Source organism: Diaphorina citri, unplaced genomic scaffold (genome assembly GCF_000475195.1).
Source record: "Diaphorina citri unplaced genomic scaffold, Diaci psyllid genome assembly version 1.1 scaffold533, whole genome shotgun sequence".
Lineage (NCBI taxonomy): Eukaryota > Metazoa > Arthropoda > Insecta > Hemiptera > Psyllidae > Diaphorina > Diaphorina citri.
Genome location: NW_007377967.1, coordinates 61,195 through 86,580, shown reverse-complemented (window position 1 = coordinate 86,580; position 25,386 = coordinate 61,195). Strand labels below are relative to the sequence as shown.

Genomic DNA, 25,386 nt, shown 5'->3' with positions numbered 1-25,386 from the left:
GTTACGTAGAACATTATCAAGGTCTATGTCTCTATGTCCAACATTGTGCCAATTATGATGTGTTCAGTGTTGATGTTTACAGTACATTAGATCCCTATATCTCGTATATTCTGCAATAGATAGATAGATACATTGTTTGTATTGTTTATTGCATTGATGATATTATTTATTATATGTAGGCAAATCATTGCATTGACGCTATCATATCACACCCTCTACACAGCTGGAAAATGGTCTGTTTATTATTAGCTTGACTAATTTGTTTAGATATTGCACTTCTGTGGATTTCTATTTCCGACAGAATTGACAGAATGACGTTGAAATATTTGCATCAGTGCACTTTGACAATGTTTACAAGTCCAATTAACCATTAACCATTTCAGTGGCTTTGGTGACAATTGCGGTGATGTTGTTGTTCTTCTTCATGCAGCCGACCAGTGTGTACATGGTGGCTGCGTGGCTACAGATTATTTCGGGTAAGTCTAATTACATATTATACTCGTTTACATATTATACTCGTACTTAGGTGGTGCTCGTCAACATCTTGGTTATATGCACCAGCTACATCGGGTAAGTGAAGGTGTTCTTTTCATCAAAAAATAGCAAAATTTCAATCAGATCCTCTCTTTCAGATAACCATTGAAAATACATAATAAGTGGCCTATGGCAGCAAGTGTGGACGCCCAAAGTGGAATCTCTTTGGTTCAGCCATGTTGAATCTAAAGAAAAGTCATAATGAAATAAGGCTTATCTTATTGTTGAATCTATCAAGGGCCAGGTGTACAGTCTCATGTTAAACAGATAAAAGGTTCGTTCTCAGAACGCCTGCTGGCTTTTTCCTATCCTGTCTTTCTTCTCTCTTCGCTTTTCGGTACGATAAGACCTTGACAGTTACAGCTCCCTCTATCCTCTATCAATCCTCTTGGGGGGAAAAAACTTTACCTATACCTATTGGTTCAATTTTGCATGTTTTGATGAGGAGAGACAGAATCATACCAGTAACGCCTCTCATTTTAGACGCAGGCATGATTGTTGAATCGACTGAAAACTAGCAGAAAGATTTCTATTTCTATGGAACGTCCGTATTCGATCCACCAACCCATGGATTAGAAACCCGCGCCCCAACCGCTGTTCAACAAAATAGATTATTGCTTGGATTGGCATTATGAAAGAGTAATATGTAGGTACTCGAGGGAGTATTGCTTTTTACTTTCCTTATCCTATAGGAAGGAAAGTAATGAAAATTTCTTACCAAATCTTTGTCTTGAAGATCCAGTTCAGACTTATGTGGCGTATGGTACAGGTGGGCCAATAAATGGTACGTTTTTTAGGTGGGCGAATAAATGGTACACTTACCCGATAATAGATAGGTTTCAATAGGTATTATTAGATCTTTTCTTCATTTGCTTGATGACTTGGTATTGGTATGGTTACGTAGAACATTATCAAGGTCTATGTCTCTATGTCCAACATTGTGCCTGACAATTATGATGTGTTCAGTGTTGATGTTTACAGTACATTAGATCCCTATATCTCGTATAGGTATTCTGCTTACAATAGATATGTCTCTATGTCCAACATTGTGCCAATTATGATGTGTTCAGTGTTGATGTTTACAGTACATTAGATCCCTATATCTCGTATATTCTGCAATAGATAGATAGATACATTGTTTGTATTGTTTATTGCATTGATGATATTATTTATTATATGTAGGCAAATCATTGCATTGACGCTATCATATCACACCCTCTACACAGCTGGAAAATGGTCTGTTTATTATTAGCTTGACTAATTTGTTTACACATTGCACTTCTGAATTTCTATTTCCGACAGAATTGACAGAATGACGTTGCAATATTTCCATTAGTGCACTTTGACAATGTTTACAAGTTCAATTAACCATTAACCATTTCAATAGTGCCAGAATCTATTTCAATACTGCCAGATGGAATGCTAACCGGTGAAATATTTGTTCATTAAACCATGAACTTGGTAGTTAATTGTCTATCATGTTTTAATTAACCATCAAGATTGAACAAACCTAACTTGAGTTTAATCAGGAGTGAAATAACTGCGGTGAAAACAGATGGCAGAAGAATAATAACATTTTTTTACCTAGGTTCTGAATACATATTATGTATAATCTAAGTCTCTATTCTTCTAGGTCTTTTGTTAACCTACAAGCGTTTCAGTGAAGGCCAATAAATGGATGGGTGACTTGAACATCATTACATAAAAGTAAAATCAAAAAATCAAATCAAGAATAATAATAAACTGAATATTAAACAAATTAGGTAAACTTGAACATTATATTGGGAATAAAGGGAGAACGGGCTCTAGTCTTGATTTTAAATCATTACATAAAAGTAAAATCAAAAAATCAAATCTAGAATAATAATAAACTGAATATTAAACAAATTAGGTAGGTACATAGGTACTAATTTTCTCTAATCACTACGGGCTGAAAAATTCCCGGAGGGACGGACCCTGCTTGTTTCAATCAGCTACAATAATATCCACTCATATCTCCATTATCAACCCGTAATTGGTACCTAGTTATACGTACCTATGTACATACCTTTAGCTAACTATGGTTACTTTCATATCATATTTCATGCAGTTCGTATAGGTTTATAGGTAGTCGATATGAGAAAAGGTCATGGAATAGAAAGATCTCAACCACCTTGAACATTAATGTTTTTCTTGTTGTTGTTGTTGTTGTTGTTGTTGTTGTTGTTGTTGTTGTTGTTGTTGTTGTTGGTGTGTTGTTGTTGTTGTTGTTGTTGTTGTTGTTGTTGTTGTTTTTGTTGTTGTTGTTGTTGGTGGTGGTGTTGGTGTTGGTATTGTTGTTGTTGTTGTTGTTGTTGTTGTTGTTGTTGTTGTTGTTGTTGTTGTTGTTGTTGTTGTTGTTGTTGTTGTTGTTGTTGGCTTTTCAAAGTTCTTGTTCGGTACCTCGTACCCAGTACTTATAGGTATAAGGCTACAGTCTATACTTAGGTATAAGGCTACATAAGACTGTAGCCTTATACCTATAAGCTTTTAAGGTGTAAGTTGCATTGATGACATTATTAGAAAATTTTATCTTGTCTCAATCTGCTATCTAACAGTAACTCGTACCAAAAGCACTGAATTGGTGGAGATGCCAAAAGTACTAAATTGGTGGAGATGTCAAAACCACTGAATTGGTGGAGATGCCAAAAGCACTGAATTGATGGAGATGCCAGAACTACTGAATTGGTGGAGATGCCAAAAGCACTGAATTGATGGAGATGCCAGAACTACTGAATTGGTGGAGATGCCAAAAGCACTGAATTGATGGAGATGCCAGAACTACTGAATTGGTGGAGATGCCAAAAGCACTGAATTGATGGAGATGCCAGAACTACTGAATTGGTGGAGATGCCAAAAGCACTGAATTGATGGAGATGCCAGAACTACTGAATTGGTGGAGATGCCAAAAGCACTGAATTGGTGGAGATGCCAAAAGCACTGAATTGATGGAGATGCCAGAACTACTGAATTGGTGGAGATGCCAAAAGCACTGAATTGATGGAGATGCCAGAACTACTGAATTGGTGGAGATGCCAAAAGCACTGAATTGATGGAGATGCCAGAACTACTGAATTGGTGGAGATGCCAAAAGCACTGAATTGATGGAGATGCCAGAACTACTGAATTGGTGGAGATGCCAAAAGCACTGAATTGATGGAGATGCCAGAACTACTGAATTGGTGGAGATGCCAAAAGCACTGAATTGATGGAGATGCCAGAACTACTGAATTGGTGGAGATGCCAAAAGCACTGAATTGATGGAGATGCCAGAACTACTGAATTGGTGGAGATGCCAAAAGCACTGAATTGGTGGAGATGCCAAAAGCACTGAATTGATGGAGATGCCAGAACTACTGAATTGGTGGAGATGCCAAAAGCACTGAATTGATGGAGATGCCAGAACTACTGAATTGGTGGAGATGCCAAAAGCACTGAATTGATGGAGATGCCAGAACTACTGAATTGGTGGAGATGCCAAAAGCACTGAATTGATGGAGATGCCAGAACTACTGAATTGGTGGAGATGCCAAAAGCACTGAATTGGTGGAGATGCCAAAAGCACTGAATTGGTGGAGATGCCAAAAGCACTGAATTGGTGGAGATGCCAAAAGTACTAAATTGGTGGAGATGTCAAAACCACTGAATTGGTGGAGATGCCAAAAGCACTGAATTGATGGAGATGCCAAAAGCACTGAATTGGTGGAGATGCCAAAAGCACTGAATTGGTGGAGATGCCAAAAGCACTGAATTGGTGGAGATGCCAAAAGCACTGAATTGGTGGAGATGCCAAAAGCACTGAATTGATGGAGATGCCAGAACTACTGAATTGGTGGAGATGCCAAAAGCACTGAATTGGTGGAGATGCCAAAAGCACTGAATTGGTGGAGATGCCAAAAGCACTGAATTGGTGGAGATGCCAAAAGCACTGAATTGGTGGAGATGCCAGAACTACTGAATTGGTGGAGATGCCAGTTTCACGGATTTGATCAATTTAATAATCATTCAATTTAGGTATCACCTATTTGGTTTAGGTATTATCATTATTTTAATATAACCACATAATATTAGGGAAAGCATTTACGGGAGGAGCCTATTGTAGCTCTTTGCAGGGATCTTCATCTGATTTTACTTATTGTATACAGAAGCTCTCTTTTGAGAACCTCCAAGAAGATTAAATTCTTAAAATTTAAGTGTTTGAAATATCAAACTGGTTAACTACCGTGCTTACTAGAATTTGACGGTCGTGCGCTCAGATTTCCATGACTTGGAATACCTACTTGTAGATGTCAATCCAAGTTTTTGGAGAGGTGAAAACCATCGAAATTTTACGAATAACCGTGCTTACCAGAATTTGACGGTCGTGCGCTCAGATTTCCATGACTTGGAATACCTACTTGTAGATGTCAATCCAAGTTTTTGGAGATGTGAAAACCATCGAAATTTTACGAATAAGTAGGTAGGTACATTTTTTTACGCATACATGAGTAGGTTCGTGATAGCTGTCATTGAGATGGCTAATCCGTTCTAAACCCGGTTCTAGGTAGCCGCAAATCTCATGCGGTCAGAGTCTGACCATCAGACTACACTACACGCTCGATTGAACCACACAGATCCGTTTGTTTCCAACATTGTCCATCCTGTCTGAGTGGTGTAGCGGTCAAGATGCTCGCCTAGTAAACAGGAGGCGTGGGTTCAATCCCAGGAGAGGTATGAAATGTTGACTTTTTAGTCCTATTGAGGAGTATTGCTTTTTACTTTCCTTATCCTATAGGAAGGAAAGTAATGAAAATTTCTTACCAAATCTTTGTCTTGAAGAACAATCGACAATCGACATTGATCGACTCGGTGGGTTGTACCTACTATGCATGTACCTTTAGAATCTACTTTGTTTGTTGACCTAATATGTTAAATAAAATATGAATGGACAGACTGCAATAAGTTGACAATAAGTATCTACATTCTACAATCTACATAACATAATATCACTAGGAAGAGCGAGGTTAACGCCGGAGGCGTTTTCTACCACCTAACCCTTAGGGCTCCATTATTATGTGGTCAAAATCTCAAATAAATGAGGATAAATACTCATGTATTGAATAAGGAAAATCTCCTCGCTTTTCTTGTCTCCTGGAAAACCCTCCTAGGAGAGAAAAAATCCAAGGAATTTATTTAAAAAAAAAAATCTCTAGGTAGGTACTTAGGTACTTGATGACAGACTTATTTATCGATTTACCGTAATAACAATAACTGACTAGACGGGGGGCACTTTGAAAGTGCCCTCCGCGCAAAGTTAACTCTCAAGATTCGAAATTCCTCCCAGAGAGGATCTTATGGTACGGAATTAGACACACATGGCTTACTCCAACACAAAGTACCTACATATTCTTAGAGCTCCGTTCTAGCTCAAGGATTAAGAACCTGAGACCATCGGAGTACCAGACACTCATTCAGTCCGTTTCTAGAGTCCAAAGCTTGAGGACCGTGTGTTGCCAAAGTATTTAGTGCACTTTTTTAACTTTTTTACTTTTTATCTAACTAACCAACAAAGCAAATCGCCTTTTGTGCCATATGTGAGGGAATGTGGTCTGTGTTCTGCAAAAATTGACGTGACGTAGGTGAAATAAGAATTAATTACTAGGGATTTGTATTTTTTTATTTATTTCCTAATTCCTATAATTTTTGAAAACCCTACCTTTTTAAATAACATTTTGTTATTAGAAAATAATTTTCAAATGTGTCTGCAATCTGCAACTTTGAAGTTTGAATCTAGTCCAACTTAATCTTCATCGGATTTTTGAATGTGTTTACTTGTTTGGATCCAGCTTTAGAGTCATGAATGTCATAACACCTACATATCTATAAAGAGGACCATTTGCCTGTGACCTGTGACGCACTCAAAATAGGTAAGTAAGTAGGGTGCCTACCTATTACGTACGAGTGTGCTGTGTAGCTCACCTAACATAGTGACGTAGAAGTATGTATCAACGTTTGTTACTCACTTAGCAACAATTTTTACTTTTATCGCCCGGAGCTATGCAACCGAATACCATAGTAAACCTGTAGATATGTATAGGTAATAGTTTGGTGCAAGACTTGAACACTTTCATACAAGAAGAGCCCGGCTCTACCCGGGTCCTTTTTGTGTAAAACGATTCAAACGGCTTTTCAATAGGCACGGAAATTGAGAATTAGTTGCAAAAAGATTATAAGCAATTTTTCCATAACACTCGTACACGATTTTTTTTTTCTTCTTCATCGAAAGTCATTATTTTTAACTAAAACTCAAAACCAAACTCGTTTTTGTGTTTGGTCTGGACCCTTCATGAATAAAACCGTTGCCAGATACTTTGTCAAGGGGAAAGTTGTCTAGTAAACCATTGAGACAGATTATGTTAGGGCGATATGAGAAAAATGAAACTTACTAGTTCTATTATATAGATAGAATACGTTAGGTACATAGATCCTGTATATGACTATATCATTCTACGATAATATTATGATATACAGACGTACCTAGCTCTGTATAGATAAGGTCAGCCTTCCTTGGTTATGTAGAGTTTTCATTACATGTTGTCATTAAGTTCAATAGACACAGAACTGATGGAAGATGCCAAAAGCACTGAATTGGTGGAGATGTCAGAAATCTACACAAACAGTGGAGATGTCAAAATCACTGAACTGGTAGATATGCCAAATTCACGGATTTGATCAATTTTACTTAATTATACCAAAATTCCTGCATTCGTTGGTGATGATGCCAAAACTACACGAAAATTGATTAATACCTTATATCAAATTAATAATACCTTAACACCACTTATACCAAAAAAATACTGAACACAAGTAGTATGCTTATTGGAACTTGACTGTCGTGTGCTCAGATTTCCATGACTTGGAACCCTACTTGTAGATGTCAAACCAATGGAATTTTTGGAGATGTGAAAATTATCGATATTTTACGCATAAGTTGGTACATTATTACGCATACCTGGGTAGGTCCGTAATAGTAATAATAGTAGGTAACAGCTTTCACAGAGATAGCTAATCCGTTCTAAGGTAGCCTCAAATCACATGCGGTCAGAGTCTGACCATCAGACTACACTACACGCTCGATTGAACCACACAGATCCGTTTGTTTCCAACATTGTCCATCCTGTCTGAGTGGCGTAGCGGTCAAGATGCTCGCCTGGTAAACAGGAGGCGTGGGTTCAATTCCAGGAGAGGTATGTAATTTTGACTTTTTAGTCCTATTGAGGAGTATTGCTTTTTACTTTCCTTATCCTATAGGAAGGAAAGTAATGAAAATTTCTTACCAAATCTTTGTCTTGAAGAACAATCGACAATCGACATTGATCGACTCGGTGGGTTGTACCTACTATGCATGCACCTTTAGAATCTACTTTGTTTGTTGACCTAATATGTTGAATAAAATATGAATGGACAGACTGCAACAAGTTGACAATAAGTATCTACATTCTACAATCTACATACTCGTACATAATATCACCAGGAAGATATGAAGTATGAACTTATGAAGCATCAACGTAAAATTCGACATTTTAAAATGGATAATACGAAGGACCTTTAAGATAATTTGATAGGTTATTCCAGTAAAACGTGTAATGCAGGTACAATGCACCGAAGATAATTTGATAAATTATTCCGGTAAGACTTGTAATGCTTTTGATACATTCGTTAGCTTTTGATAAGTAGGTATAGGTACCTACTACCTACTAGTAAATTAAATGTCGAGCTTCCCACTTTTTGTTTTGTAATAATGTATTTTTTTTTATATAGGGTTTTATCAGTTTAAGTTCGTATTATCCAACTTTTGACTGACTCCGAGTGTATTTATAGGTGTGATATACGAGTAGCTGTTGAAAAAAAAAAATGCATATTAACTTTCAGTAGCGGCAAAGTGAGAGTCAGATCTAGAGCTGTTCAGACTCTTACCAGTTATAACTTGAGAGAAATAAGAGAATGTATGGTACTCAAATACCCATTAGAGTCATCTCCGTTCAAGTTATGGGTGCTTCTCTTTTTCTTAACTGATGGTATAACTACAACACAAAACAATCCGAAATGGGTGGTTTAAAAAAAAAAAAAAAAAAAAAAAAAATGCATATTAACTTTCAGTACCTAGCTGCAAAGTGAGAGTCAGATCTAGAGCTGTTCAGACTCTTACCAGTTATAACTTGAGAGACATAAGAGAATGTATGCTGGTACTCAAATACCCATTATAGTCATCTCCGTTCAAGTTATGGGTGCTTCTCTTTTTCTTAACTGATGGTTACTATCTGCTACAGAGTCTAAAGGTCACTGAAATAAGATACCTACATCTAGGTAGCTAGGTACTGATCGGTCGGTAATGTCGGTATACTGTGATAACTACTTTCTATCAGAACCACTTTTTTTTTTTTTCAAAGTACCTACTTACCAACATAGCTGGTGGGAGGTGCAATCACTAGACAAATTTAATAATGAACTTCCTTGGTCATTATTTTAAAAGTGCTATAACTTGAAACGTTCTTTTCTTTTGTTCCAGGAAATTTACTATGACTCTCTCAAACAATGAACGTACCCGACGAAGGCCCCTCTGGAATAGAACTCCTTAAGTATCATTCAAGGGAAGACAACTAAATCCCAGTTGTTCAAAGGAAAATATTTGGCTCACCTTGAAACACCCCTTGAAGTTCCTACTGGATAAATCCCATGTGTTGACCCTAAAACAAATTCCATACCCAGCGACTATTATAAATCACATTGCCTACAGGACATTCGAAAAAAAATCGGATGAAACTCAGGACAACTTACTTATAAGGTTCGTTCTCAGAAAGACTGGATTTTTTCTTGTAGGTAGGTACTCTCTTCAATTTCGGGACAATATGACTGTTATTGTAGTTCCCCCTATCAAAAGTTCCAAATACCTACCTATGTGAAGTAGGTATCTCTATTACCTTATTCGATAGTTATAGACTGATAGACTATACCTACCTACCTTCACACAAGCCCTCTCTGCTATGAATTTATAGATATTAAGTACACCTAGTTTTGTTTTTAATTCTGTAAATAATAGGTCTAATCTTGTAAATAATATTATAAAATATACCTATACCTACTTATTTAATAAAATTAGCAAAAGAAAATTGAGGCCTTTTTTTTACCGGTGCATAGTCGATTTAATTTAATTTATTAGGTACCTAGGTACCCTTATATTTTTTTTGGTTTCCCTATTTGAAAATCACGAGCCGCCACTGCATTTCATTCAGGAGGTCAATGACCTTTGGATTTTCAGCACACCTGTCAAGGTCGTTCGAAGAGGTTGAAATGATGCGATTTTGACGTCATCAGGTGGAAAAAGTGGAGCCGACCAAAACGAGATTTCATTTAATAGGTATAAAATAAAATTGTAGGTAGGTACCTTTATTTCTTCTGAAGAGACGAGAGAAAGTAACAATTTTTTTTCTCGATTAGTACTTCGAAAAAGAACCAAATTTTGGAGATACCTACTATTGAACAGTTTGGAATTTTTCATTCGAATAGTACATCGTGTAAACGGAGTTTAAATTCAAAATGGCCGCTTAATAGCCTCATTTTTTTCAAACTCAGGAACGATATCCACCGCTTTGCTAAATCCCAGTTGTTCAAAGGAAAATATTTGGCTCACCTTGAAACACCCCTTGAAGTTCCTATTGGATAAATCCAATGTGTTGACCCTAAAACAAATTCCATACCCAGCGACTATTATAAATCGGTTTCTGCCCCTTGTGCGGTCCAAAATTCCAATCTGCACCATGGGGTCCAAAGTCGAGTACGTCGAAACGTCACAAATCTACGCCACAAACTACGTCCGCAATTCGAAAGCCGTCGGCGTTCTATGGGGCATCTTCACCCTCTGCTTCGCCCTAATCGTAAGCGTCGCTTTCCTTACGCCCGAATGGATCGGAATCGCCAACAAGGGCCGCCTTGGGTTGTGGTCAAGCTGTGAATTTGATGTCAACGGGTTTGAAGAATGCACGGGAAAGTTCGCGGAGTTCATGGAGATTTCGAACGCTGCGTTTAAGATCTCAACGGTGTTGTGTTTGGTGAGCGTGACGTTGGCTTTGGTGACAATTGCGGTGATGTTGTTGTTCTTCTTCATGCAACCAACCAGTGTGTACATGGTGGCTGCGTGGCTACAGATTATATCGGGTAAGTGAACGTGTTTTTTTCATCAAAAAATAGCAAAATTTCACTCAGAGGCCCTCTTTCAGGTATAAATACATACCTATGTGGCCTGTGGCAGCAAGTGTGGACGTTCAAAGCCGAATCTCCTTGGTTGAATCTAAAAACAAGTCACATAATCACATATTAAATACCTACGGGTTACAGTCTCATGTTAAACAGATAAAAGGTTCGTTCTCAGAACGGCTGCTGGCTTTTTCCTATCCTGTCTGTTTTCTCTCTTCGCTTTCGGTACGATAAGACCTTGACAGTTACAGCTCCCTCTATCCTCTATCAATCCTCTTGGGGGGAAAAAAACTTTACCTATACCTATTGGTTCAATTTTGCATGTTTTGATGAGGAGAGACATAATCATACCAGTAACGCCTCTCATTTTAGACGCAGGTATGATTGTTGAATCGACTGAAAACTAGCAGAACGTTTTCTATTTCTATGGAATGTCTGTATTCGATCCACCAACCCATGGATTAGAAACCCACGCCTCAACCGCTGCGCTGTTCAACAAAATAGATTATTGCTTGGATTGGCATTATGAAAGAGTAATATGTAGGTACTCGAGATTCTTAGTTCTACTATACTAGTACTTAGTACTTTTACCACTAACTATACTTCGCATTGTTTCAAGTCTAGAATATTGTTTAGACTCTCTTGTTCTCTCTGCTAAAGCAATGTTTCCTGGATCTAACTGTAAAGTTTCGCGAACTCTTGTATAATACTTTGGAAGGCAGGGGAGTGATAAGGCCGGGCCCAAGGGGTATCCTCTTGTTCTTTATGGAAGACTTAACAACTAGGTACATTTTATTTGGGTTCTTGGTTGACTAAAGACCTCCAGAAGCCTTTTTGATGAAGGAACTTTGCCAATTTGGAATTCCGAAATGTACTGTTTCATAAAGGAACTTTGGAATTCCACGAAATGTAAAGTGCAAATGGCCAGCCTAGTTAGCCTGTGGTAGGATCACGCTTACTACTCCAACATTGTTGATGATCCGCGCTATGCTTCTGAACCATCTAAAGAAGAATTCCCGATGTTTGAATCACTCAAGTTGACCATCGAGAGAACACTGCCCTACTGGAACAATGTGATTGTACCGCAGCTGAAGGAGGGAAAGAAAATCCTGATAGCCGCTCACGGAAACAGTTTGCGAGGCATTGTCAAACATTTAGACAGTGAGTTTTCTTGTACAACACGTGTTTTAAGGGAGAAGAAGGCTGGTTTTGAAATTTGTTAAAGCCCAGGGTCACTCTTTGAAATAATCTTAGTTTTAAGTTTGTTATCTTGACTACCAACAATTTTATATTGGGAGAATCACAAGAAGATTTCTGATTATTATTTTTTTTTTTCCTTCAAGTGATTAAGTACCTATTCTTTTCTTTTTCTTGGTTTATTAACCGAGGATACCTACTTAGAGTACTTCAATCAAGTACATATGAGTACTTATAGCAAACAAGATTTTATAAACAAATTATTATTTACTTAATTATCTCCATTTGCAGACATGTCTGATGAGGCCATCATGGGACTGAATCTGCCCACCGGAATCCCGTTCGTGTACGAGCTGGATGAAAACCTCAAACCAGTTGTGTCCATGAAATTCCTTGGTGATGAAGAAACCGTCAAGAAAGCCATGGAAGCAGTCGCCAACCAGGGAAAAGCCAAGTAAGCTGGTTTTTTAAATTCTAAAACCTAACAAAAGGTATTCGAAGGTCCTTCTTCTTTCTTCTGTGTTTCTGTACGATTCTGGTGATATTTTGCAAAGCAATTCCTATGACATATTTTGTTGTTTAGCACAAGGCACTAAAAATACAACTGAAGGCACTGAAGCCAAAAGAAGACATGGCTCTTAATATACATCTGAAGGTGGCTGTAACTATTGTTGCAGCTTGTGTGTACAAAAATAGATGTTATTTTCTTATTCAGTTGGGGGTTTTTTTTTATACTTCCTATGACATATTTTGTTGTTTAGCACAAGGCACTAAAAATACAACTGAAGCCAAAAGAAGACATGGCTCTTAATATACATCTGAAAGTGGCTGTAACTATTGCTGCAGCTTGTGTGTACAAAAATAGATGTTATTTTCTTATTCAGTTGGGGGTTTTTACTTTTTTTATATATTTTTCCCAACTCACGCAACCCAGAAAATTGTCATGAATTCGAGTATTTTCATAACAGCTCCGGAATCAGATACACTTTTATGTCTTCTGATGAAGTGTTTCGCACAACGAAGTGTTTACCCTTCATGTGGGTTTGATTTCGTTGCCTAGATTTAAAGTAACTTCCCGAGTGGAATTCAGGTCCAATAACTAAGGAATGAAAAAACTGGGTCTTATAACACGTAACCTACCATTTATACGTATGATATTGGTTTTTCTTATGATCATTTCATAAACGTACATTGTACACACTGAGGACAAATATCAGGTAACTTGTTCAAATTCCTCTTAAATGTTAGAAGCTTAGTCGGGTTATCTCGATAGTATTCCTATTAAGTCTATTCCAAATTGTTTATTCCGTTTTGTTTATAATTATTTGTGTGTTACCTGTTAACCTTGTATCTAGAGATACCTGTCTAGACGTGATAGTGCTTGCCATACTGGCCTTCATTTTGGCCACCCGACATATCAAACTTCAGCCAGAACCTTTGTATGGTAAGCAGCACATTGTTGTTGAGTGTACCCTTAGATTCTAAATATTCAATAAAAATCAACAGGAGTGCCCGAATATTTTCGAGGTGATTTTCCCAACAACATTACCCGGTCGGGTGTTGGGTCAGTCCATCTTTGTGGCCGAGTGGTCAAGAGCACTGACTCTCAACCCGGAGGTGCTGGGTTCTAATTCCGGGCAGGTTGGAAATTTTCTAACCAAACTTTTCCGTTCTTGGATAGGCACGGATGCAAAAGAGTTTTTTTTTAATGAAAATAAAGGTGTTGGGTTCAACACCAGAGATATTTACATCGGAAAATAGTCTGTTGAAATAATTGCAATCTAAATAGGGGTGCAAATTTTTAGTCGATGCTGTGGACATCAATCCTTCTGCATGACAAGCGCGTTACCACTACCACTGACCCCGTGTTTTGCCTCGCCACTTGACTTAAATAATGTCTCATCATTTTTCAACTAGGTAATTACTTACTTACCTACTCTAATGTAACAGCTCCGGAATCAGATACACTTTTATGTCTTCTGATGAAGTGTTTCGCACAACGAAGTGTTTACCCCTTCATGTGGGTTTGATTTCAGTTGCCTAGATCTAAAGTAACTTCCCGAGTGGAATTCAGGTCCAATAACTAAGGAATGAAAAAAACTGGGTCTTATAACACGTAACCTACCATTTATACGTATGATATTGGTTTTTCTTATGATCATTTCATAAACGTACATTGTACACACTGAGGACAAATATCAGGTAACTTGTTCAAATTCTTCTTAAATGTTAGGAGCTTAGTCGGGTTATCTCGATAGTATTCCTATTAGGTCTATTCCAAATTGTTAATTCCGTTTTGTTTATAATTATTTGTGTGTTACCTGTTATCCTGTTAACCTTGTATCTAGAGATACCTATATTATATTCAAATGTAATTTAAAATAAAATTATATTATTTTACACTATTAGCGTATCAGAAATATTTTCTTTCCAATCTGAATAAGTAGGATCTTGATTCTCTTGTATTTGAAATTATGAGACATCATTAAAACGTAGAGATAGTAGTTGTGAATATCAGTACAAGAAAATATTTATTTACAAATATAATACAAAGGGTCTGTAAATACAAGTTTGTACATTTTCCAATACAATATACCTACCTATCATATAAATTGCAGTTCTTGGTAGGTATTCTGCTTACAATTTGGTTTGAGTAATGATTTGAGTTCTCTTAGCTTCTAAATAGCTAAAACCATACAAATACTCCCAGCTTTCTCTAGTTCCTAGGTTTAATATCATCATGGGATTGTTTTCTGGAAGAACTCAAGCTGTGAAGTCCCGTGTTTCCATTGAGACCCGATGAGATCATTCTGTATTTGTGAGCCCTCTCCTGGCATATTCCTATCCTGAAAATAATAAAGAACGTTTTAGAACGAACGTGCACTAAACGCATTAGGCCTGTCACACATTGAACGCGCGACTTTGAGTAGCCCATGGTCGGCTTCAAAAACAAACCTATGAAAATGAGAGAGTCCATAGAGACACAATAGGTTTGGGTTTGCAGCTGACTACGCGCTACTCACTGTAAAATACATAAGACCTTGTTTAGACTGCGGGAGTAAAGGGACTTTTCAGTCTCATTTCGGCAGTAACAGGGTATATTCTATATTCTATTCTATTCAATTCAAAGTCATGTGTCTTATATTTGTGTCGCCTGAAAGGGAGCTTTATCGGCACAGTTGATGTGACGTCATCGCGTACGGGAATGTAGGTTGTGACGTCAAGATACAATACTTCCTGCTTGTTTTCAAATCGGTTTATTTAAGTGTTAGAGCATGGATATTAGAAAGGATTTCATCCTCTCCCTAGACTTCTAGACACACCAAATAATAAAAAAAAAATATTGAATAAAAATAATATAAAAACCTACCTTGCCAGGGTAAGAACCAAGTCCCTGCGGTAGTGTTTGGTGAGCAGAGCATACAAGTAGGGGTTGAAGCAAGAGTTGATGGGATAGAAGAATACCAGAAGAATCTTTGACTTTGTGACGCTAATGAGTGGATAGCCGAGCGCAGCCGTTAGCGCAAAGAAGGTGACTGGCGCCCAGCACGCAAAGTTGATGAGGACTAGGAGCGCCATTTTGCGCGCAATCTTGGACTCGCCCTTGTTGTGGCGCGTTTTGTAGTCTGGAATGCACGAAGCGAATGTTATACGAGATACAAATTTCAGTTTTTTTTTTAATAGGTTTGATCTCCATTTGCAGACATGTCTGATGAGGCCATCATGGGACTGAATCTGCCCACCGGAATCCCGTTCGTGTACGAGCTGGATGAAAACCTCAAACCAGTTGTGTCCATGAAATTCCTTGGTGATGAAGAAACCGTCAAGAAAGCCATGGAAGCAGTCGCCAACCAGGGAAAAGCTAAGTAAACTGGTTTTTTAAATTCTAAAACCTAAGAAAAGGTATTCGAAGGTCCTTCTTCTGTGTTTCTGTACGATTCTGGTGATATTTTGCAAAGCGATTCCTATGACATATTTTGTTGTTTAGCACAAGGCACTAAAAATACAACTGAAGCCAAAAGAAGACATGGCTCTTAATATACATCTGAAGGTGGCTGTAACTATTGCTGCAGCTTGTGTGTACAAAAATTTATAGATGTTATTTTCTTATTCAGTTGGGTTTTTTTTTTATACATTTTTCCCAACTCACGCAACCCAGAAAATTGTCATGAATTCGAGTATTTTCATAACAGCTCCGGAATCAGATACACTTTTATGTCTTCTGATGAAGTGTTTCGCACAACGAAGTGTTTACCCCTTCATGTGGGTTTGATTTCAGTTGCCTAGATCTAAAGTAACTTCCCGAGTGGAATTCAGGTCCAATAACTAAGGAATGAAAAAAACTGGGTCTTATAACACGTAACCTACCATTTATACGTATGATATTGGTTTTTCTTATGATCATTTCATAAACGTACATTGTACACACTGAGGACAAATATCAGGTAACTTGTTCAAATTCTTCTTAAATGTTAGGAGCTTAGTCGGGTTATCTCGATAGTATTCCTATTAGGTCTATTCCAAATTGTTAATTCCGTTTTGTTTATAATTATTTGTGTGTTACCTGTTATCCTGTTAACCTTGTATCTAGAGATACCTATATTATATTCAAATGTAATTTAAAATAAAATTATATTATTTTACACTATTAGCGTATCAGAAATATTTTCTTTCCAATCTGAATAAGTAGGATCTTGATTCTCTTGTATTTGAAATTATGAGACATCATTAAAACGTAGAGATAGTAGTTGTGAATATCAGTACAAGAAAATATTTATTTACAAATATAATACAAAGGGTCTGTAAATACAAGTTTGTACATTTTCCAATACAATATACCTACCTATCATATAAATTGCAGTTCTTGGTAGGTATTCTGCTTACAATTTGGTTTGAGTAATGATTTGAGTTCTCTTAGCTTCTAAATAGCTAAAACCATACAAATACTCCCAGCTTTCTCTAGTTCCTAGGTTTAATATCATCATGGGATTGTTTTCTGGAAGAACTCAAGCTGTGAAGTCCCGTGTTTCCATTGAGACCCGATGAGATCATTCTGTATTTGTGAGCCCTCTCCTGGCATATTCCTATCCTGAAAATAATAAAGAACGTTTTAGAACGAACGTGCACTAAACGCATTAGGCCTGTCACACATTGAACGCGCGACTTTGAGTAGCCCATGGTCGGCTTCAAAAACAAACCTATGAAAATGAGAGAGTCCATAGAGACACAATAGCTGTTTGTGTTTGCAGCCGACTACGCGCTACTCACTGTAAAATACATAAGACCTTGTTTAGACTGCGGGAGTAAAGGGACTTTTCAGTCTCATTTCGGCAGTAACAGGGTATATTCTATATTCTATTCTATTCAATTCAAAGTCATGTGTCTTATATTTGTGTCGCCTGAAAGGGAGCTTTATCGGCACAGTTGATGTGACGTCATCGCGTACGGGAATGTAGGTTGTGACGTCAAGATACAATACTTCCTGCTTGTTTTCAAATCGGTTTATTTAAGTGTTAGAGCATGGATATTAGAAAGGATTTCATCCTCTCCCTAGACTTCTAGACACACCAAATAATAAAAAAAAAATATTGAATAAAAATAATATAAAAACCTACCTTGCCAGGCATTGCCTACAGGACATTCGAAAAAAAATCGGATGAAACTCAGGACAACTTACTTATAAGGTTCGTTCTCAGAAAGACTGGATTTTTTTCTTGTAGGTAGGTAGGTACTCTCTTCAATTTCGGGACAATATGACCGTTGTTGTAGTTCCCTCTATCAAAAGTTCCAAATATGTGAAGTAGGTATTAAGGAGCGCGGTAGCGCTCCGCCCCGCCAAGTCAAGAAAGTTTGATCTCTATTACCTTATTCGATAGTTATAGACTGATAGACTATCTATACCTACCTACCTTCACACAAGTCCTCTCTGCTATGAATTTATAGATATTAAGTTAGTACACCTAGTTTTGTTTTTAATTCTGTAAATAATAGGTCTAATCTTGTAAATAATATTATAAATATACCTATACCTACTTATTTAATAAAATTAGCAAAAGAAAATTGAGGCCTTTTTTTTACCGGTGCATAGTCGATTTAATTTAATTTATTAGGTACCTAGGTACCCTTATATTTTTTTTGGTTTCCCTATTTGAAAATCACGAGCCGCCACTGCATTTCATTCAGGAGGTCAATGACCTTTGGATTTTCAGCACACCTGTCAAGGTCGTTCGAAGAGGTTGAAATGATGCGATTTTGACGTCATCAGGTGGAAAAAGTGGAGCCGACCAAAACGAGATTTCATTTAATAGGTATAAAATAAAATTGTAGGTAGGTACCTTTATTTCTTCTGAAGAGACGAGAGAAAGTAACAATTTTTTTTCTCGATTAGTACTTCGAAAAAGAACCAAATTTTGGAGATACCTACTATTGAACAGTTTGGAATTTTTCATTCGAATAGTACATCGTGTAAACGGAGTTTAAATTCAAAATGGCCGCTTAATAGCCTCATTTTTTTCAAACTCAGGAACGATATCCACCGCTTTGCAGCCTCCTTGATGGTGATAACACCTGCGCACAAGCTTCCTTTTGGTTTTCTGCGCATATTTACTGATTTCCTATCGGTGTCAAAAAGTTGGATCTGGCACAGGGGAGCGTGTTGAGGACGAGATTTTTGTGGGAATTTTGCTATAAATCCCACCATTAAAAAAAATACCATGAGGACGAGTGAAATTACATGGGATTTTTATTGTCGTCCTCTAACAAACATAAATAGGTAGGTACCTATACCTACTAGCAAACTTTAACCGAAGATGTAAATATGTAATTTTTTTTTTTTTACATGGGAAAAAGTGTGGTAATGGACGATTTCGACCGTAAAATCTCCAATTAAAGTTTAGTAAAATGCACCCATTGCTTACACTGTTTACTCAGGTCTTAGAGGTAGTTTTACGTACAGAAAAAACGGACAAAAACATGAGAGAGTAAGACTCTAGCAGGCTGGGATCCTTGAGGTAGGCCCGTTCAAATTGAAGGCTGTTTCTTTGCTTCTTGCTATCATTGAGGTCCAGAACCCCTCAAATTTCTGAATACTAGCAAGTGCTAGTTAATCAAATTGTTAACCTTTTACTTTTATATTTCTGAAACAGGTGTCAATGAAGCAGAAGCAGCCGGTGTTGCTTTGGCAAAGGCTGGCTTCAAATTTGACGTAGCTCACACATCAGTACTAACCAGAGCTCAGAATACATTGAAAGCCATTCTGAAAGGAATCGGACAAGAAGATCTACCCGTACACAAGTCCTGGAGACTGAACGAGAGACATTATGGTGGTCTGACTGGATTGGACAAAGCTGCGACTGCTGCCAAGTATGGAGAAGAACAGGTAGGTTTAATACTAATTCATGTTTAAATGTAGTTCATGCTTCAGTCAAGTAGAGGCTTAATATTGTTCCTTGAAATTTAATGGGAAAATGCATGTTTGCTGTTCAAGTTAGGGTATGATCACTTCAATCTAATAATCTGTGAAGTACTTGACCATTTTTTGACCATCTTTATCTCCCTCATAAAAATCCTGGAGACTGAACGAGAGACATTATGGTGGTCTGACTGGATTGGACAAAGCTGCGACTGCTGCCAAGTATGGAGAAGAACAGGTAGATTTAATACTAATTCATGTTTAAATGTAGTTCATACTCCAGTCAAGTAAAGTCTTAATATTGTTCCTTGCAATTTAATGGGTAAATGCATGTGTGCTGTTCAAGTTAGGGTATGATCACTTCAATCTAATAACCTGTGAAGTACTTGACCATTTTTTGACCATCTTTATCTCCATCATTAAAAAAAAATATATATATATATTTACTGTTTTAGAAACTGGCTGGGTCTACCTACTTAGGATAGTTGTTTATTACTATTATTTTAAATACTTTTCATATGCAAAAAGCCCACTCTGAGCCTAAGGTGTAGGAACAGCCCTAAGAGTTGGGTTAAGCTTTCACAAATCTACTAAGTACTTATATTATTTCTCAACTCCCAGGTTCTCATCTGGAGACGTAGCTTTGACATTCCACCACCCGCCATGGAGAAGGATCATACAGTATAAATTCAGATAATATTCCAGCAGATCGGCACACTGTAAATGGGTTTATATTTATACTCGTAGCTTCCCCATTTGAATATACCACTACGCCACTGGTCTGTAATGATAGTTTGGTTACTCAATGGTCATTAGCATCGTGTTCTTTGGTTCGAGTCTGGTGACTGTCGTAATTATGAGAAGTTAGTAATGGCTAAACAAAACAAGAAGGATCACGCTTACTACTCCAACATTGTTGATGATCCGCGCTATGCTTCTGAACCATCTAAAGAAGAATTCCCGATGTTTGAATCGCTCAAGTTGACCATTGAGAGAACACTGCCCTACTGGAACAATGTGATTGTACCACAGCTGAAGGAGGGAAAGAAAATCCTAATAGCTGCTCACGGAAACAGTTTGCGAGGCATTGTCAAACATTTAGACAGTGAGTTTTCTTGTACAACACTTGTTTTAAGGGAGAAGAAGGCTGGTTTTGAAATTTGTTAAAGCCCAGGGTCACTCTTTGAAATAATCTTAGTTCTAAGTTTGTTATCTTGACTACCAACAATTTTATATTGGGAGAATCACAAGAAGATTTCTTATTATTTTTTTTCCCCCTTCAAGTGATTAAGTAGGTACCTATTCTTTTCTTTTTCTTGGTTTATTAACCGAGGATACCTAAGTACTTAGAGTACTTCAATCAAGTACATATACGAGTACTTATAGCAAACAAGATTTTATTTACTAAATTATTATTATTTACTTAATTCTCTCCATTTGCAGACATGTCTGATGAGGCCATCATGGGTCTGAATCTGCCCACCGGAATCCCCTTTGTTACTCAATGGTCATTAGCACCATGTTCTTTGGTTCGAGTCTGGTGACTGTCGTAATTATGAGAAGTTAGTAATGGCTAAACAAAACAGAGATGGGTAATTGGGTATATTGAAATGTGAATCCTGACTTATGACTTGGCTTTCGTAATAGCATTTAGCTTATGACTATTATGAGTTTTTAATAGCCGCGACGATGTGTTTTGGAATAAAAGTTGACTACGAAGAGAATCGATTGAGAGAGGAGGGTGGTAGAGAGAATCTGAGCGATGCAGAAAAGTAAAGGGGCCGCCGGCCGCAAAAAAGTTGGTCTTTACTTCGAAGGGCGCAAGGGAGGTGTTGAAAATTTTAAAATAGGTAGGTAGATAGGTATTGAAAAAGAAAAATCCTCAAAGGCTAAAGTGCTTGCTAACCGCCATAGATCACCATCGCCAGTTGAAAATCCTTGTGACCTTGTGGGTAGAATGTTACTTGTGTCCCTGTTTACTGACTGTCAATAAAAAATGATATCTAAATCTTTTCAGCACTCTGCTACAGTATAAATTCAGATAATATTCCAGCAGATCGGCACACTGTAAATGGGTTTATATTTATACTCGTAGCTTCCCCATTTGAATATATCACTACGCCACTGGTCTGTAATGGCTTTCTCCTTTCTCCTATCCTGTCCTTTCCTCTTCGTTTTCGGGACAATAACATCTTAACAGTTTTTTTTTTATTTTAATTTATTATTGTGGGTCAACAAAAAATTAATTGTTATATACACCTATTGAGAATTACCTAAATTTTTATTTGGGTTCTACGGAGGAATTCGAGGGGGGGAGAGATAATCTTAACAGTTAACAAATTTCTAATTAATAACAATGCTTTGGAATCATAATAAACAAACACCGGCTTTTCAGTGTGCATTTGAAAGGAGCAACAGATACACAAGTTCCTAAGCATGTCCTGCCGTAACGCCTCCTATCTGTAAAAATCAAGCCGACCGTATCGAGCAAATCTGTAGCTTCATGCTGGACATGAATCCTAGCGTATCGCCAGATCTAAGTTATATTTCTCCTACCATAATGGCGGAACCATGATTTCATGTGACACATGAATCTGTCCACAAAAGGTTAAACCTAATCCAGGAGATTGTACTTGGAGGTGCTTCCATTCCCGGCAAACCTTACACTTACCCACAATGGCGGCACTAATGACAAACCAGACACACAATCTGAGCCAGGCATATCCCATGATGTCCTCACAGGGGTTCAAAGCGTCCGGTATTGGGGTACACGTCACTTGATGTCTCCTAACAGTGGGTGGATAAGAGAGGTGAATTATTTAATCATGATTTATTTATTGGTGAACAGCCTCTTTACAACTTTAAGTGTAGATCAATAATTTGAAAAATGATGATTTATTTGTGGTGAAGAAGAGATCCTCTTCACAATTCTCATGAATAACACAGCATTACTAAGAACCTCCTTTCAGTCTGGCTGGGGACTTTCAACAGAGAGTAGACCAGCTTAGTCTGGTTGGGTTACTCGAAGAGGCTGACGAAAAACTCCGACCCTGTCTGAACACGGAAAAAGGCGAAGAAGAAGTACATTTTCCAATACAATATACCTACCTATCATATAAATTGCAGTTCTTGGTAGGTATTCTGCTTACAATTTGGTTTGAGTAATGATTTCTTGAGTTCTTTTAGCTCTTAAATAGCTAAAACCATACAAATACTCCTAGCTTTCTCTAGTTAACATCATGGGATTGTTTTCTGGAAGAACTTAAGCTGTGAAGTCCCGTGTTTCCATTCAGACCCGATGAGATCATTCTGTACTTGTGAGCCCTCTCCTGGCATATTCCTATCCTGAAAATAATAAAGAACGTTTTAGAACGAACGTGCACTAAACGCATTAGGCCTGTCACACATTGAACGCGCGACTTTGAGTAGCGCGTGGTCGGCTTTAAAAACAAACCTATGAAAATGAGAGAGTCCATAGAGACACAATAGGTTTGGGTTTGCAGCTGACTACGCGCTACTCACTGTAAAATACATAAGGCCTTGTTTAGACTGCGGGAGTAAAGGGACTTTTCAGTCTCATTTCAGCAGTATAAACAGGGTATACCGTATATTCTATTCTATTCAAAGTCGCGTGTGCCAGCCTAGTTAGCTTGGTTGGTGGCGCATCTGCCTTGTAAGCGCTAGGCCGCGGGTTCGATTCCCGCCCGGGGCGGATTTTATCCTGATAGGATAATGTTCGTTCTCGGAACGGCTGGCTTTCCTCCTATCTTGTCTTCTTTCTCTCTTCGATTTTGGGACGATAAGACCCTAGCAGTTACAGTTCCCTCTCCCTCTGTCAAACCTATTAAAAAAAAGTCGCATGTCTATGCGTCTAGTGTGAGACCACCTTACACTTGTGTCGCCTGAAAGGGAGCCTTCTCGGGACAGTTAATGTGACGTCATTGCGTACGGGAGTGTAGGTCGTGACCGTGACGTCAAGATACAAGACTTCCTGCTAGTTTGCAAATCGGTCTGCGTATGTAAGTATTAGAATTAGAGCATGGATATAAGAAAGGATTTCACCCTCCTCTCCCTAAAATCCTAGACACACACAAAAAAGAAAAAAAAAATGAATAAAAATAAAATAAAAACGTACCTGGCCAGACTAGGCCGCGGGTTCGATTCCCGCCCGGGGCGGATTTTATCCTGATAGGATAATGTTCGTTCTCGGAACGGCTGGCTTTCCTCCTATCTTGTCTTCTTTCTCTCTTCGATTTTGGGACGATAAGACCCTAGCAGTTACAGTTCCCTCTCCCTCTGTCAAACCTATTAAAAAAAAGTCGCGTGTCTATGCGTCCAGTGTGAGACCACCTTACACTTGTGTCGCCTGAAAGGGAGCCTTCTCGGGACAGTTAATGTGACGTCATTGCGTACGGGAGTGTAGGTCGTGACGTCAAGATACAAGACTTCCTGCTAGTTTTCAAATCGGTCTGCGTATTTAAGTATTGGAATTAGAGCATGGATATAAGAAAGGATTTCACCCTCCTCTCCCTAAAATCCTAGACACACAAAAAAAAAGATTGAATAAAAGTAAAATAAAAACCTACCTTGCCAGGGTAAGAACCAAGTCCCTGCGGTAGTGTTTTGTGAGCAGAGCATACAAGTAGGGGTTGAAGCAAGAGTTGATGGGATAGAAGAATACCAGAAGAATCTTTGACTTTGTGACGCTAATGAGTGGATAGCCGAGCGCAGCCGTTAGCGCAAAGAAGGTGACTGGCGCCCAGCACGCAAAGTTGATGAGGACTAGGAGCGCCATTTTGCGCGCAATCTTGGACTCGCCCTTGTTGTGGCGCGTTTTGTAGTCTGGAATGCACGAAGCGAATGTTATACGAGATACAAATTTCAGTTTTTTTTTTAATTTCAAATTGAAGGCTGTTTCTTTGCTTCTTGCTATCATTGAGGTCCAGAACCCCTCAAATTTCTGAATACTAGCAAGTGCTAGTTAATCAAATTGTTAACCTTTTACTTTTATATTTCTGAAACAGGTGTCAATGAAGCAGAAGCAGCCGGTGTTGCTTTGGCAAAGGCTGGCTTCAAATTTGACGTAGCTCACACATCACTACTTATTTAATAAAATTAGCAAAAGAAAATTGAGGCCTTTTTTTTACCGGTGCATAGTCGATTTAATTTAATTTATTAGGTACCTACCCTGATATTTTTTTGGTTTCCCAATTTGAAAATCAAGAGCCTCCACTGCATTTCATTCAGGAGGTCAATGACCTTTGGATTTTCAGCACACCAGTCAAGGTCGTTCGAGGAGGTTGAAATGATGCGGTTGTGACGTCATCAAGTGGAAAAAGTGGAGCCGACCAAAATGAGATTTCATTTAGTAGGTATAAAATAAAATTGTAGGTACATTTATTTCTTCTAAAGAGACGAGAGAAAGTAACAATTTTTTTCTCGATTAGTACTTCGAAAAAGAACCAAATTTTGGAGATAGGTATCTACTATTGAACAGTTTGGAATTTTTCATTCGAATAGTACATTGTGTAAACGGGGTTTAAATTCAAAATGGCCGCTTAATAGCCTCATTTTTTTTCAAGCTCAGGAACGATATCCACCACTTTACAGCCTCCTTGATGGTGATAACATCTGCGCACAAGCTTCCTTTTGGTTTTCTGCGCATATTTACTGATTTCCTATCGGTGTCAAAAAGTTAACCTCTTTCACCTTCACGATTTCAATTTTTCAAGTTTTCAAGTGAAAAAGTTCAATTTTCTTCTTCTACCTTGAATTTTCCGCTTTTCTCCTTGATTTTTCATTTTTTCAGTGAAGTTTTGTGTCGAAGACCGTAACCTTTTCACCTCTACGTTGTAGTTATCAAGCTGGTTTTGTACAAAGCGAAGAAGATGGCGAAGTATGTCATTGTAATGGTGAGACATGGAGAGTCTGAATGGAACCAGAAAAATCTGTTCTGTGGATGGTATGATGCTCAGCTAAGTGAGAAAGGTAAG

The 25,386-nt window shown here is 38.0% G+C and overlaps 4 protein-coding genes across 5 annotated transcripts in view; 3 read left to right on the top strand and 1 right to left on the bottom strand.

Moving 5' to 3' along the window:
* Positions 1–10,190: 10,190 nt before the first annotated feature.
* LOC103509812 (LHFPL tetraspan subfamily member 3 protein-like) overlaps positions 10,191–25,386 on the top strand; it is a 19,722-nt gene continuing 4,526 nt past the window's right edge. The window contains exon 1 of the mRNA XM_008474443.3: positions 10,191–10,746. Within this exon, the coding sequence (XP_008472665.1) occupies positions 10,350–10,746 (397 nt within the window). The 5' untranslated portion in view covers positions 10,191–10,349. The remainder of the gene's footprint in view (positions 10,747–25,386) is intronic.
* Positions 11,730–12,703, top strand: LOC113467714 (phosphoglycerate mutase 1-like). Its single transcript, XM_026824063.1, has 2 exons — positions 11,730–11,946; positions 12,274–12,703. The coding sequence occupies exons 1-2, from the start codon at positions 11,805–11,807 to the stop codon at positions 12,438–12,440; spliced, it is 309 nt and encodes a 102-aa protein (XP_026679864.1). The 5' UTR covers positions 11,730–11,804; the 3' UTR covers positions 12,441–12,703.
* Positions 12,749–25,386, bottom strand: part of LOC103509814 (lutropin-choriogonadotropic hormone receptor-like) — a 25,616-nt gene continuing 12,978 nt past the window's right edge. The window contains exons 5-7 of one of the 2 annotated variants that reach the window (XR_003391684.1): positions 23,980–24,235; positions 16,580–17,071; positions 12,749–13,343 (exon numbers count right to left, since the gene is read on the bottom strand). Coding sequence is in view for 1 of the 2 variants with exons in the window: in XM_026824061.1 (XP_026679862.1) it covers positions 16,942–17,071; positions 23,980–24,235 (386 nt within the window). In the remaining variant the exon portion in view is untranslated. Of the gene's footprint in view, positions 13,344–16,215; positions 17,072–23,979; positions 24,236–25,386 lie in introns of those variants that run through there. The other variant, XM_026824061.1, reaches the window with a different exon arrangement.
* On the top strand, positions 19,531–20,952 carry LOC113467713 (phosphoglycerate mutase 1-like). The gene is made up of 4 exons (XM_026824062.1): positions 19,531–19,631; positions 20,015–20,065; positions 20,285–20,498; positions 20,837–20,952. The coding sequence occupies exons 2-4, from the start codon at positions 20,057–20,059 to the stop codon at positions 20,935–20,937; spliced, it is 324 nt and encodes a 107-aa protein (XP_026679863.1). The 5' UTR covers positions 19,531–19,631; positions 20,015–20,056; the 3' UTR covers positions 20,938–20,952.